Source organism: Oryctolagus cuniculus, chromosome 16, assembly GCF_051225735.1.
Source record: "Oryctolagus cuniculus isolate XC-2025 breed Fujian yellow rabbit chromosome 16, ASM5122573v1, whole genome shotgun sequence".
Lineage (NCBI taxonomy): Eukaryota > Metazoa > Chordata > Mammalia > Lagomorpha > Leporidae > Oryctolagus > Oryctolagus cuniculus.
In genome coordinates this window covers 62,765,695-62,777,842 of record NC_142882.1, presented here as the reverse complement: position 1 = coordinate 62,777,842, position 12,148 = coordinate 62,765,695, and the positions used below count along the sequence as shown (strand labels likewise).

At 41.5% G+C, this 12,148-nt stretch overlaps 1 protein-coding gene across 6 annotated transcripts in view; it reads left to right on the top strand.

The window, feature by feature from the left end:
• HERPUD2 (HERPUD family member 2) overlaps window positions 1-11,771 on the top strand; it is an 81,822-nt gene extending 70,051 nt beyond the window's left edge. For all 6 annotated transcript variants that reach the window (XM_008261633.5, XM_008261634.5, XM_017344424.4 and 3 more), the window contains 4 exons: window positions 4,436-4,558; window positions 8,813-9,136; window positions 10,104-10,221; window positions 10,880-11,771. In XM_008261633.5, the coding sequence (XP_008259855.3) occupies window positions 4,436-4,558; window positions 8,813-9,136; window positions 10,104-10,221; window positions 10,880-11,041 (727 nt within the window). In that variant the 3' untranslated portion in view covers window positions 11,042-11,771. The remainder of the gene's footprint in view (window positions 1-4,435; window positions 4,559-8,812; window positions 9,137-10,103; window positions 10,222-10,879) is intronic.
• The last annotated feature ends 377 nt before the right edge of the window (window positions 11,772-12,148 follow it).

The following is a 12,148-nucleotide window of genomic DNA, read 5'->3' as shown; positions in this document are numbered from 1 at the left end:
TTTGGAAGTCTGTATCCTTAACAGCCTTCCTCACATGACTCCCTGTTTTCTGTATCATTTGTTTTAGTGTCTGTTTCTAGGTTTTCACTTGTATTTTGACTTTGTTTATAATGGTGGTTTCTCCTCTTCCCCTATTAAAAGCATTTCTGTAGTCAGAGCTCCTTGTAGATTTTAAGCGTTGGTGACCACATGAAATGATCTGTTCACGTGGATACCCTGTGACTTCACTGAGTAAATGCTTGCTGTAGAATTTGCTGTGTGCTGGCCACACAGGACAGGAAAGTGACTTCTGTTCTTGCTGTCCCTGGAAGTAGGTCACGTTGGCAAATGAATCACCAACTGCTCCTGTGCTTTCGTGAGCCTGGAGGAGGGTGACGGACTCTGCCTGGAGGATGGGGGGCCTCTGAGGTGGTAACGCTGGAGCTGTCTGTCTTTAAGGGAGGTTCAGCCAGGGTGGAGAGGCTGGAGAAGGCAGGTTCTGGGGACCTGGGGATCCCATGGTGTGGCTCTGAATCAGGTGGAGTGAGGGAGCGGAGCTAAGGTTAACTTAACAGATTGCTATGAAAGAATCTGTTCCTGATTATTAAAGTTTCCAGTTCTTTTTATCTCCTGACCTCTGTAATTCTTGACCTTTGAAAACATGTTAGTGTCTTCTGCTATATCCTTCACGTATATAATTGTGAGTGAAATTTTGTCTAGATCTTGATTTTTGTTATAATTGCAGTTGTATTCTACCAATCCCATGTATTCCAGGGAATTTGCCACATTCTATTTTTTTCTTTCTATATTTAGTTTTTATCTTACAGTACGTACAGGTATAGTCTATCCCGAAAGAACAAACAGGCCATTGGGACTTCTGCCAGCAGCTGGGAGTTCCTCCCACACATGAATGTCAGCAGTTTCCTTGTGTGGACTTTCCGAGGCCAGAGAGAGGTCTGGGTTATGCTCTGGCTAGTTTCTGTGTGTGAAGAATGTTGAGAAACTCATATAGCACATTTCAAATAGTTGTATTTTCCCCATGTTCCCACTCTTTTGTCTTTTTGTAAGCAAGCTCCAAACACACACATACACAAAACCCAAAACACTTATTTGAATTGTTAAAAGAGTTCAGAAAAAAATAAAGAAAGAAAGGAGGAAATTACCTGCCCAGTGATCCAAGGACAATGGTTTGTTAACATTTGGTAAATCCTTCTAGCAGCCTTTTCTTGGCAAGTGATTTTCTGTAATATGGTTGTAGTTCGTTTTTTTAGAGTTTTGTGGTTTCTTGGGTAAGTTTATTTGAGAGAGGGAGAGGGAGGAGGAGAGAGAGAGAGAGAAAGAGAGAGAGAGAGGGAGAAGCACACAGACAGATGGACAGTGCTTCCATTTGCTGGTTCACTATCGCAGTACCTTCAGCAGCTAGAAGTGAGTTAGGCTGAAGTACAGAGCCAGGAACTCAGTCCAGGTCTCCCATGTTGGTGGCAGGGCGTCAGTTACTTGAGCCATCACTGTACCTCGCAGGGTTTGCATTATCAGGAAGCTAGTGAGGAGCTGGAGCTGGAAATTGAACCCAGATATTCTAATATGGGATTCAGGCATCCTAACCACTGTCTTAAGGTATCCCAACCAGTGCCGGGCCAAACACTTACCTGCCCCATATAGTTGCAGTTTTCACCATGTTGTTAACCTCACATGTTTTTGTCTAATGTTGAAGAATTTAAAAACAGAATTCGTGAGTTACTGAGTAGTTGCCTGTAACCAGTGTTTTATTCTCAGTGGTTTCTTGATGTTCATATGAAGTTGTTCAACACGTATTCATCGTGCTAAATGCTGGAGTTAGCATTATTCTCTGTTCTTAGGAGCACACAGTCTGTTCTGAGAGGCCAGTAAACAGGCCAATTTTTTAAAACTTGTTTTCTAAGAGGTGTGCACAGTGTGCACGAAACCATTTTAAAAGTAAACAAAAAAGTATTGAAGATTTTCATTCTGTGTCTTCTAACTCCCTGTTGCTCTCCTCAGAGGCAGCCTTTATTTGCTTTTTTCTCTGTATTACTCCAGAGATAAAATAAGCTTGTGCAAGTAGTACATGATTTCTATAAACATTAGCCTACATCTTGTTTTTTCACCAAATACATTAATGATTGTCCCATTTTGATGCACATGAGCTGGTCTGTTCCTTCTCAATTACATAATATTTCATTATATAAATTACTATAATTTAATGAACCAGTCCCTGTTTATCTATGTTTAGGTTAAACAAAATTTTTATTCACTGCTTTTAAAAAAATTTGAAGACTTTATTCTTTTTAAATAGTCACAAAGCAAAGAATTTATGAGTTTGTGGGACATGTATATTACGGAAGAACTATGAATGGATTTCAAATTTTTTTGCACCAAAATAACCACATCTTTTAATTGTCTTTCCACAGTTTTTAAACACTTATTTATTGAGAGGCAGATGGATAGAGAGAAAAAGAGAGAACTCCTATCTACTGATTCACTCCCAAAGTGTCTGCCATGGCTGGTACTGGGCTGGGGCCAAAGCTCAGGGTGAGGAATGCTGGCCAGGTCTCCCACATGGGTGGCAAGAACCAGACTACGTTAATTATCATGGTCGCCTCCCAGGTTTTGCATTAGCAGGAATTTGGAGCTAGGAACTGGAGCTGGGAATCAAACCCAGGTACTCTGAATAAGACATAGATGTCTTAACTGCAAGGCCAAATACATTCTTGCCCGTAAGTTTTTTGAAACACTGCCATATTATAATAAATCCCAAGGTACCTAACAGACAGCATCAACAACTATTAACAGACTGATGTTTTTCAACTGTCCCCTTACTTCTCCCTTTTTTCTCCCTTGGGACGAAGTTTAAAGCAAAACCTAGTCATATCATTTCATCTGTATTTACTGTATATAATGGATATGACAGATGAACTTGAAAAATCTTAATCACAATATCATTTGAAAACTCACCAAATTTAAATTCTTTATTGTAATCTAATACCAGTTCATTTTGTGTTCAGTTTTCTGTTTCATGCATCTTTGTATAGTTATTTTGCTTGGATCACTATTCGGAGATCAGCATATTGCATTTGTTTGATGTTCCCAAAGGCCCTTATAATCTATTTCCCTTCTTTCCTCTTTTGTTATTTCACACCGTTTTGTTGTCATTCTGTGTTATTTCTCATGGTGACCTAGATTGGGCTATGTCCTCATGGTTATCATTCATCATTTTATTCTATCCCAATGTTGCATGTAAACTGGTAGCTGTTTCTGGGGCTTGATAAATTTAAATAAGTTTCAGCTTGTTTTTTTTTTTTTTTTTTTTTAAGATTTATTTATTTATTTGAAAGACAGAGTTACAGAGAGGTAGAGGCAGAGAGAGAGAGGTCTTCCATCTGCTGGTTCACTCCTGAAATGGCTGCAATGGTTGGAGCTGGGCCGATCTGAAGCCAAGGAGCCAGGAACTTCTTCTGGGTCTTCCATGAGGGTGCAGGGGCCCAAGCACTGGGGCCATCTTCTACTGCTTTCCCAGGCCATAGCAGAGAGCTGGATTGGAACTGGAGCAACCGGAACTTGAACCAGCACCCATATGGGATGCCAGCACTGCAGGCAGCGGCCTTACTGGCTATGCCATAGCGTCAGTCCCATAGCTACTATATTTTTATTTGTTTTTCTTTTTTTTGTTGACAGGCAGAGTGGACAGTGAGAGAGAGAGACAGAGAGAAAGGTCTTCCTTTTGCCGTTGGTTCACCCTCCAATGGCCGCCGCAGCCGGTGCACCACGGCCGGCGCACCGCGCTGATCCGATGGCAGGAGCCAGGTGCTTCTCCTGGTCTCCCATGGGGTGCAGGGCCCAAGCACTTGGGCCATCCTCCACTGCACTCCCTGGCCACAGCAGAGAGCTGGCCTGGAAGAGGGGCAACCGGGACAGAATCCGGCACCCCGACCGGGACTAGAACCCGGTGTGCTGGCGCCACAAGGCGGAGGATTAGCCTATTGAGCCGCGGCGCCGGCCTGCTATATTTTTTAATAATATTTTATTACTAATGTAGAATATCATTTGACTCGTTCCCTATTCCTCAAAATATTTTGTTACAAAGTTTATTTTAGGGCTTTGGTTCTTAAGGAGGGTGTATCTCAAATGAAAGTTATTTGTGGTTTTATGTACTGAAATGAGAAGATAACAAATTTCAGGTTTGTTACACATTTTGTGGTCTTGCTTTGTTTTCTCATAAAAATTGGGCTGAGGTGTAAGTTATATACTTGGGCCCTGGGTTAACTTATCATCAGTCATTTTGTCTCAATGGAAGAATGTTGATAATAAGTATTTTTCTTTCCAGGATGATTTAAATACATTTTTGTTAGTGGCTGCTTAATTTGTAGTCCAGAAATAGAAAATTGAAGAAATGTTTTTAACTCCCAGAGGATTAAAAGGCTTCATTTCTTTCCTGCAGAAATGTGGACAACCAGTCTCCTGAGCAGGCTGTTCCACCGGGGCTCCCGGCCTATCCTGCTTTCAGCCCGCTGCAGATGCTGTGGTGGCAGCAGCTGTACGCTCATCAGTATTACATGCAATAGTAAGTTAACCTGATCCATGACTGTAGTTACTCACTGTGTTCTTGGCTTGATATTTTTTTTTATCTTGGTTTGGATTTCATTCGCTAATGAATTTAATTGGTTATTACAAATTATTATGAGACAGAATTCACAGACATCTCCTTGAAATTATTTGGCTAAAGGAGAAAGGGTTCACCTCTGGTTCACATCGATTATATGTGCTCCTGGCTCCTTCCTCTTTTTCTTCATTACATTTAGCAGTATTTGGATGCTTTCTTTGCTGTTACATTTTATACATATACAAGGGGAAAAACTTAGGAACATTTCACTGTAAGGCAGCAAATCTATCTGGAGAGATTGAAAGAAATCAGATGGAAAAGGGAATGGAAAGAATCACATCAAAGTGAGCATATCTGTAGAGCTGGTACGTGTACTGCACTCTCACTGTCCTTTTGAAAAAAAAGGCTTATTTATTTATTTGAAAGGGAGAGTTACAACTTAATACTATTGGTTGAACTCTTTAATTAACACACAATTATTCTTAGGTGTTTAAATTTAACTGAAAAGTGATCCCTGTTAAATATAAGAGTGGGAATAAGAGAGGGAGGAGATGTACAACTTGGGACATGCTCAATCGGACTTGCCCCAAAAGGTAGAGTTAGAAATGTGCCAGGGGATTCCAGTTCAATCCCATCAAGGTGGCATGTACCAATGCCAGCTCACTAGTCCAAGTGATCAGTTTCAGTTCACAATTGATCATAATGATCAGATTAAGAGTCAAAGGGATCACATAAACAAGACTAGTGTCTGCTAATACTAACTGATAGAATTAAAAAGGAGAGAACGAGCCAACATGGAAGCGGGATACACAGTAGACTCATAGAATGGCAGATGTCCTAAACAGCACTCTGGCCTCAGAAGCAGCCCTTAAGGCATTTGGATCTGGCTGAAAAGCCCATGAGAGTATTTTAGGCATGGAAAGCCAAGACACTCTGGGAAAAAACAAAAAACAAAAACCTAAGTGAAAGATCTCTGCGAGTGAGATCTCAGTGGAAAGAACAGGCCATCAAGGAAGGAGGTACCTTTCTCTGAAGGGAGGAGAGAACTTCCACTTTGACTATGACATTGTCTAAATAATATTGGAGTCGGCGAACTCAAAAGGCTTCCATAGCCTTGGCAACTCGTGACAAGAGCCTAGGGTGATTACTGACGCCATAAGTAAGAGTGTCAATTTGTTATGTCAACAACAGGAGTCACTGTGCATTTACTCCTCATGTAAGATCTCTGTCCTTAATGTGTTGTACAATGTGAATTAATGCTATAACTAGTACTCAAATAGTACTTTACACTCTGTGTTTCTGTGTGGGTGCAAACTGTTGAAATCTTTACTTAGTATATAATAAATTGATCTTCTGTATATAAAGATAATTGAAAATGAATCTTGATGTGAATGGAATGGGAGAGGGAACGGGAGATGGGAGGGTTGCAGGTGGGAGGGAAGTTATGGGGGGGGAAAGCAACTGTAATCCATAAGCTGTACTTTGGAAATTTATATTTGTTAAATAAAAGTTAAAAAAAACTGTAAAAAAATAAAGGGAGAGTTACAGAGAGAAGGAGAGAGAGAGAGAGAGAGAGAGAGAGAGAGAGATCTTCCATCTGCTGGTTCCCTTTCCAAATGGCCACAACAGCCAGTGATGGAGCAGGTTGAAGCCAGGAGTCAGAAGCTTCATCTTCAGTGTGGTCTCCCACGTGTGTGGCAGGGGCCCAGGCACCTGGGCTATCCTCTGCTATTTTCCAGGTGCATTAGCAGGGAGCTGGATTGGAATTGGAGCAGCCAGGACATGAACTGATGCCCAGGTGGGATACTGGCATCACAGGCCGTAGCCACAATGCCGGTCTCTCTCTCGGTACTTTGTAAGTCTTGGTTCTGGTTGGCATGGAACAGTCTTAGCACTGAGTACATTTCTTAGCCTCCATTCTTCTGTGCTTCCTATGCATTCGTTTGATGTTGACCGGCTCCTCTTTAATGTTCTCTCCATGTTTCTGTGATTCTGTTATCTTTCTGATCATTCTTTTTTTGTCCACTTGATAACCCATTTTCCCCTTGCAGTCACAGCTGGTAGGGAAGACAGGATTCCGTCCTGGTGAAGTCTTCTTGGATTTCTTCCTTCCATGGCCTTAGATGTTAGCTCCTTGCGGATGACTCCTTATTCTTCTCCTGCTTCATGAGGTATTTCTGCTTGCTTGTTGGAAAATCTCCATAGGGAAACTACCTAGATATCAAATTCACTGTCTGGAATTTGACTACATTCTCTGTAAGCACGTTTTCCTTCTGACTACTCCTTTGATGTCTTCATCATCATCCAAGCTCTTAACCTTAACCATCTTTGATTCTGGCTTTTGTATCCCTGAACCAGTGACCTTGGAAGATGAGCTCATGGAGTTTCTGTCTTTCCCCACGTCCTACTTCCAGTATTTTGCCCAGATATTTTCTCATTTTTAAACCCACTTTACTTCAAAAGCTCCTTCTCCTTTTAGGCTCTTTACTGTGTTTCCTCATTCTACTGCCAGCTTAACATTCTTAACATGTAATTGAATTGGTCATTCCCATTTCCCAGAGGAGCTGCTGGCTCTCTGGCCTACAGTGTGGAGTCTGTGTCCTTGTCCTTCCTCCAGACCTTTTCCCAGAAAGCTAACCTGTTTTATGAACCTCGTGTGCTGATGCTGTCTGTCCTAAGCCCTTGGCTCCAGGCAGGCTGTTTCTACCTTATCTGTTGCTATGGGAATGGTTGCATTTGAGTGACCACTTTGTGCCCAGTGCTTGCTGGATGCTTTCCAGCCTTTGTCTCATTTGTAAGCCTCAAGAGAACCGAGCGAGGTCAGTGGCGCTTCCTGCAGCTTGCTGCTAAATCATGTCATCTCACGCACATCACTCAACGCCTGAGTCTTACCTTCTCAGATAAAATAGCTCACCTGGGTGTCCCAATATCCATAAGGCAGATAATGCTTTGAAAAAACTAAAAAGTCCCAGACAGATATGAGATTATTAGCATACCTGTTTACATATTAAGTCTTTTGTAGCCTAGGAAATAGTTACTTAATTTCCTTTTGCCATCATGATTGTTTAAATGTTTTCAGTAAAAAGTTGATCAACATCACAAGATAGATAGAATAGTAAAATAAATCCCAGTGTGCTTACCACCCAGCTTCAGCATTTATCACTTCTTGTCAGTCTTTTTCTACAACCTTACCCTTTTTGTTAAATAATTTAAAGCAGATCCTAGATAAATTATCATTTTACTAGGAACTTGTTACAGGAAAATTCATTTTGACTTTTATGCAAATTATAAGCAAACTTCAGGAATATAAGAATGCTTTTCTTCCTAAATTAATAAGGACCAGTGGGCCCCCATTGGAGTTTCCATAAAGTAGATTGACATGGAGGGCTTCTTCCCTGAGATGTATTTAGTACCTAAAATACTAACTCTGGGGCAGGCGTTTGGGGCAGTGGTTAAGATGCCACTTGGGATACTCACATCCCTTGTTACTGGGTAGGAGTCTAGGTTCTACTTTCAATTCCAGCTTCCTGCTACTGTCCACCCTGGGATGCAGCAAGTAATGGCTCAAGTAGTTGGGTCCCTGCCACCCATGTGAGAGACCTGAATTGAGTTCTTGGCTCCTGTCTTTGGCCTGGCCCAGCCCCAGCTGTTGCAGGCATTTGGGGAGTAAACCAGCCCATGGAAGATCTCTCTGTCTCCGTCTCCCTGCCTTTCAAATAAATTGGAGTTAAATTTTAAAAAGAATAACTGAGCAATTAATAAAATGCTAGCATAAGTCATTTCTCATTGATAGTAGGGTAATCATTAATAATACACAATTTTAGGCAACTCTTTCAAAACACGGATCTGAGGGCGAGATGGTTAGCTTAGAGTATTCATTCCAAGTAGATAAGAGGGGCCATTAGTGAAAAGGTCTGGACTCACTTTCTTAGTGTCAGGTAGGTTCATGGGAGGCAGACAAGAGTGCTCATTGCCTTTGTTTCTTCTGCCTCTTCCATGCTGTCTTAGATTCCCAGGATAAGAGAGCATCCTCTCCAGCGCTATACCTGCCATCAATCTTGGCTCCACTTTTCCACTGGAATTTGCGTTTACCTAAGACTTGTAGTGTAGGAGTGTGACAGTCCATATGAGGTTTATGAAAAATGACTCCCTAGGAAGTTTGAAAAAACTGTAGCATGGGATTTTCTTTCTAATATTTATTTGGTGATATTTCAGTCAAGCTGCAGTTTCAGCTCAGGCCACATCAGATGCCAACCCTGCCCAGCCTGCTGCTCCACAGCCTCTAAATTTGGCACATGTTGCTGGAGAGGATCCCCCACCGGCTCCAAATCTAGTGGCCCAGGAAAATCGACCTGTGAATGAGAACGTTCAGATGAATGCACAGGGAGGCCCGGTGCTCAACGAAGAAGACTTCAACCGAGACTGGCTAGACTGGATGTACACACTCTCACGCGCCGCGATTCTCCTTAGCATTGTGTACTTCTACTCTTCCTTTAGCCGCTTTATCATGGTCATGGGAGCCATGCTGCTGGTTTACTTGTGAGTGATGTTCAATTTTTGTGATTTTTTTACCTTTTTTTTTAAAGAATTTATTTGTTTATTTGAGAAGCTGAGTTACAGAGAGAGAGAGAGACAGAAAAAGAGATCTTCCATCAGCTGGCTCACTCCCCAGATGGCCACAATGGCCAGAAATAGCCGAAGCCACAAGCTTCTTCCAGGTCCTCCATGTGGTTGCAGGGGCCCAAACATTTGGGCCATCTTCTGCTGCTTTCCCATTAACAGGGAGCTGGATCGGAAGAGGAGCAGCTGAGACTTGAACCGGTGCCCATCTGGGATGCTGGTGCTGCAGGCAGAGGCTTACCCTAGTGTACCACAGCACCGGCCCTGATTTCTCTACTTTCTAAGTAGAGCAGGGTCTGGATCAGGGAGTCTGTCGTTAATGCCAAGTGAGGGAATATGAACGTTGGGCTTTAGCGTTACCCAGGCTTCTGCTCCCAGAGTGGGGCGGGCTGGGTTTTGTAGGGATGTTTTGTGAGAATTGTTTAGATTTTGTTTCCTGCATTTTATAAATATTGCTAGTTCAGTGAGACATGGAAGAAGTATTTGATGTTCTTGCACACAATGCTGTTGTTCATCATAGTTATCAAGAGTTAAGTCCTAGGTATAGGTCAAGTTTTTTCATAAGTAACAAATTTTTCACTTGCTGCTTTTTCTCCTCAGGGATAAAAAAAATGTATAATTGTAGTTCATTTAGAAAAATACCGAAAAAGATTTTTCTGATATGTAACAGAACCAGTGAAACCATGATAGACTTTTAGATTTGAATTGGTTCTTGTTTTGCTGTCACTCTTTTGAGAAAGGCAGTACCTGGCCTGCAGTGAGCAATTTGGTCTTGTCCTAGTTTCAGTTATAGACACCTTCCCCTTATCGGACCCTGATGTTTGAATAGTGTTAGAAATAAAAACAACTGTGGCTTATTTTCTTTTCTCTTTATTTTCCTGAGTAGACACCAAGCTGGATGGTTTCCTTTTAGGCAGGAAGGAGGTCAACAACAGGCTCCCAACAATAACGCTGAAGTCAACAACGATGGGCAAAACGCACACAACCTGGAACTTGAGGAGATGGTATGTTAGCGCTGAGGTTAGGGACTGGGCGTTAATACCAAGGTTGGAGATGGGAAGTTAATATTGAGGCTTTTGTGTAGTTTAAATGTATATATTTTCCCAACATTCTATAGGACAAACATGATAACAAAAAAATCATGGATGTTCCATAAATGTTTGTGGAGTGGCTTATGCAGAAAAGCTAACAGATATATTGTGGTGGTTTCATGTGGAAGAACTTAGAGTATAATACTGAATAAAACATTTTGAAATCCATGCATAGTTTCTGGACAATAGACATTTTCCACAAACTTTTTGAAGACCCTTGTATGTGTAGATTTTTAACTTTTTAGTGCCAATCTAAACTTATATTGTAATTCTGTCTCCCCTGAATGCCTTGAAGTACTCTTCTTGTCTTAGACTCAAGCGGGGAGAACAGCCTAGACAGGACATGAAGAACATGGCAAGAATTTACTGTATTTTGTTGGTGTTCGTCCCTGTCAGACTTGAACGTGGGGGAACTTAATTTGCCAGCTTTGGACTCCGACATTTCCAACGACCACATTTGCACCACTCCCTTACTACACACTTGCAGTCCTTATGTGTATCGAGAAGAGCTTACTCTTTCCTTCCCAGCTGTCGGATCACTGAGGAGTGTGCTGCTGGTTTCCTTTGGCAGGAGCGTCTCATGGACGACGGGCTGGAAGATGAGAGCGGGGAAGACGCAGGCGAAGACGCCAGTGCAGTTCCGAGGCCTGGGCTAATGGCTGCCGCGTGGTCGTTCATCACCACTTTCTTCACTTCGCTGATCCCGGAGGGGCCTCCCCAGGTTGCCAACTAGACCCGAGAGACTGTGCCAGCTGCAAAGGAGGGTCTGACGTGAGGAAAGTGGGCTAAATAACAGTGCAATTTCAAAAAAATTTATAACTTTCTTTTGAATATCATGTACAGAGGTGTTTTTTTTCCCTTTAAGCTTCTCATGCATATGAATATTTTAAGCACAAATGGACTACTAAATGTCTGATTTTTTTTTTAAAGATCCTAACAACATAGAGTAACAGTATTGGCCTTCCAGGTCTGTTCATTTAAATTATGCATAGTGCACCAAGACACACAGACCTGTCTGTGTTTTTCTCATTTCTTTAAAGAGCTGCTTCACATGTAAATATCCAAAGCAAGTAACCCAGCCCTTCAATGTGTAATTTGAATAAATATATCTATTTTCTGTGAATTATCCTGAAAGTTTTAAACAGAATGACCTCATAGTTTTTAATAAAGATTATTATTTACCAAAAATGTGCTAGTAGAATCTTGCCCAGACATAAAGCAATAAATGTCTCAATATTCTTAATTTTGAAATTTGAGTAAATGGTGGACACTTTCTATTTTGAGGGCAATGTATCCCATCAATTGGAATTAGTACCTTAAAAAAAAAAAGGCAGCTCTTCAGTGGAATTAACAGTGATACAAAGTGTTTGATACAGGCAGTAGTACTTTTATAGAACAAGATGTGCTGGAAATTGCTCCCTGTAATTTTTTTAAATAAAAAAGCAATGATGAATTATGGTAAATGGTCCTATGGGGTATTTGTTCAGACTCTGCAACAACACACTCCCACGTGTAGACACTGGTGTCACTCTTGGCAGTTGTTTGGAAGGCTTGCTGCAGTCTTCGGGGTTTTCTACCTCCTTCCATTCCAGATGGATGTTCTTGTTCTCAGGTAGTCTGAAGCCTTACAGGCTTATCTAAAGTCCTGTACATGCCATTTAGTATTTCATAAGAAGGAGCGAGTTTCCCACAGGATAGCTAACTAAAAATCAAACAGACGTGGAGGGGAGGATTCTGTCAAACAGGAAATGCATTATAAAATTATCAGTGTGGTATTGGTACAGAGATATACAGGTAGATAACAGAACAGAGTAGAGATTGAGAAAGTAGTCATGCGTTG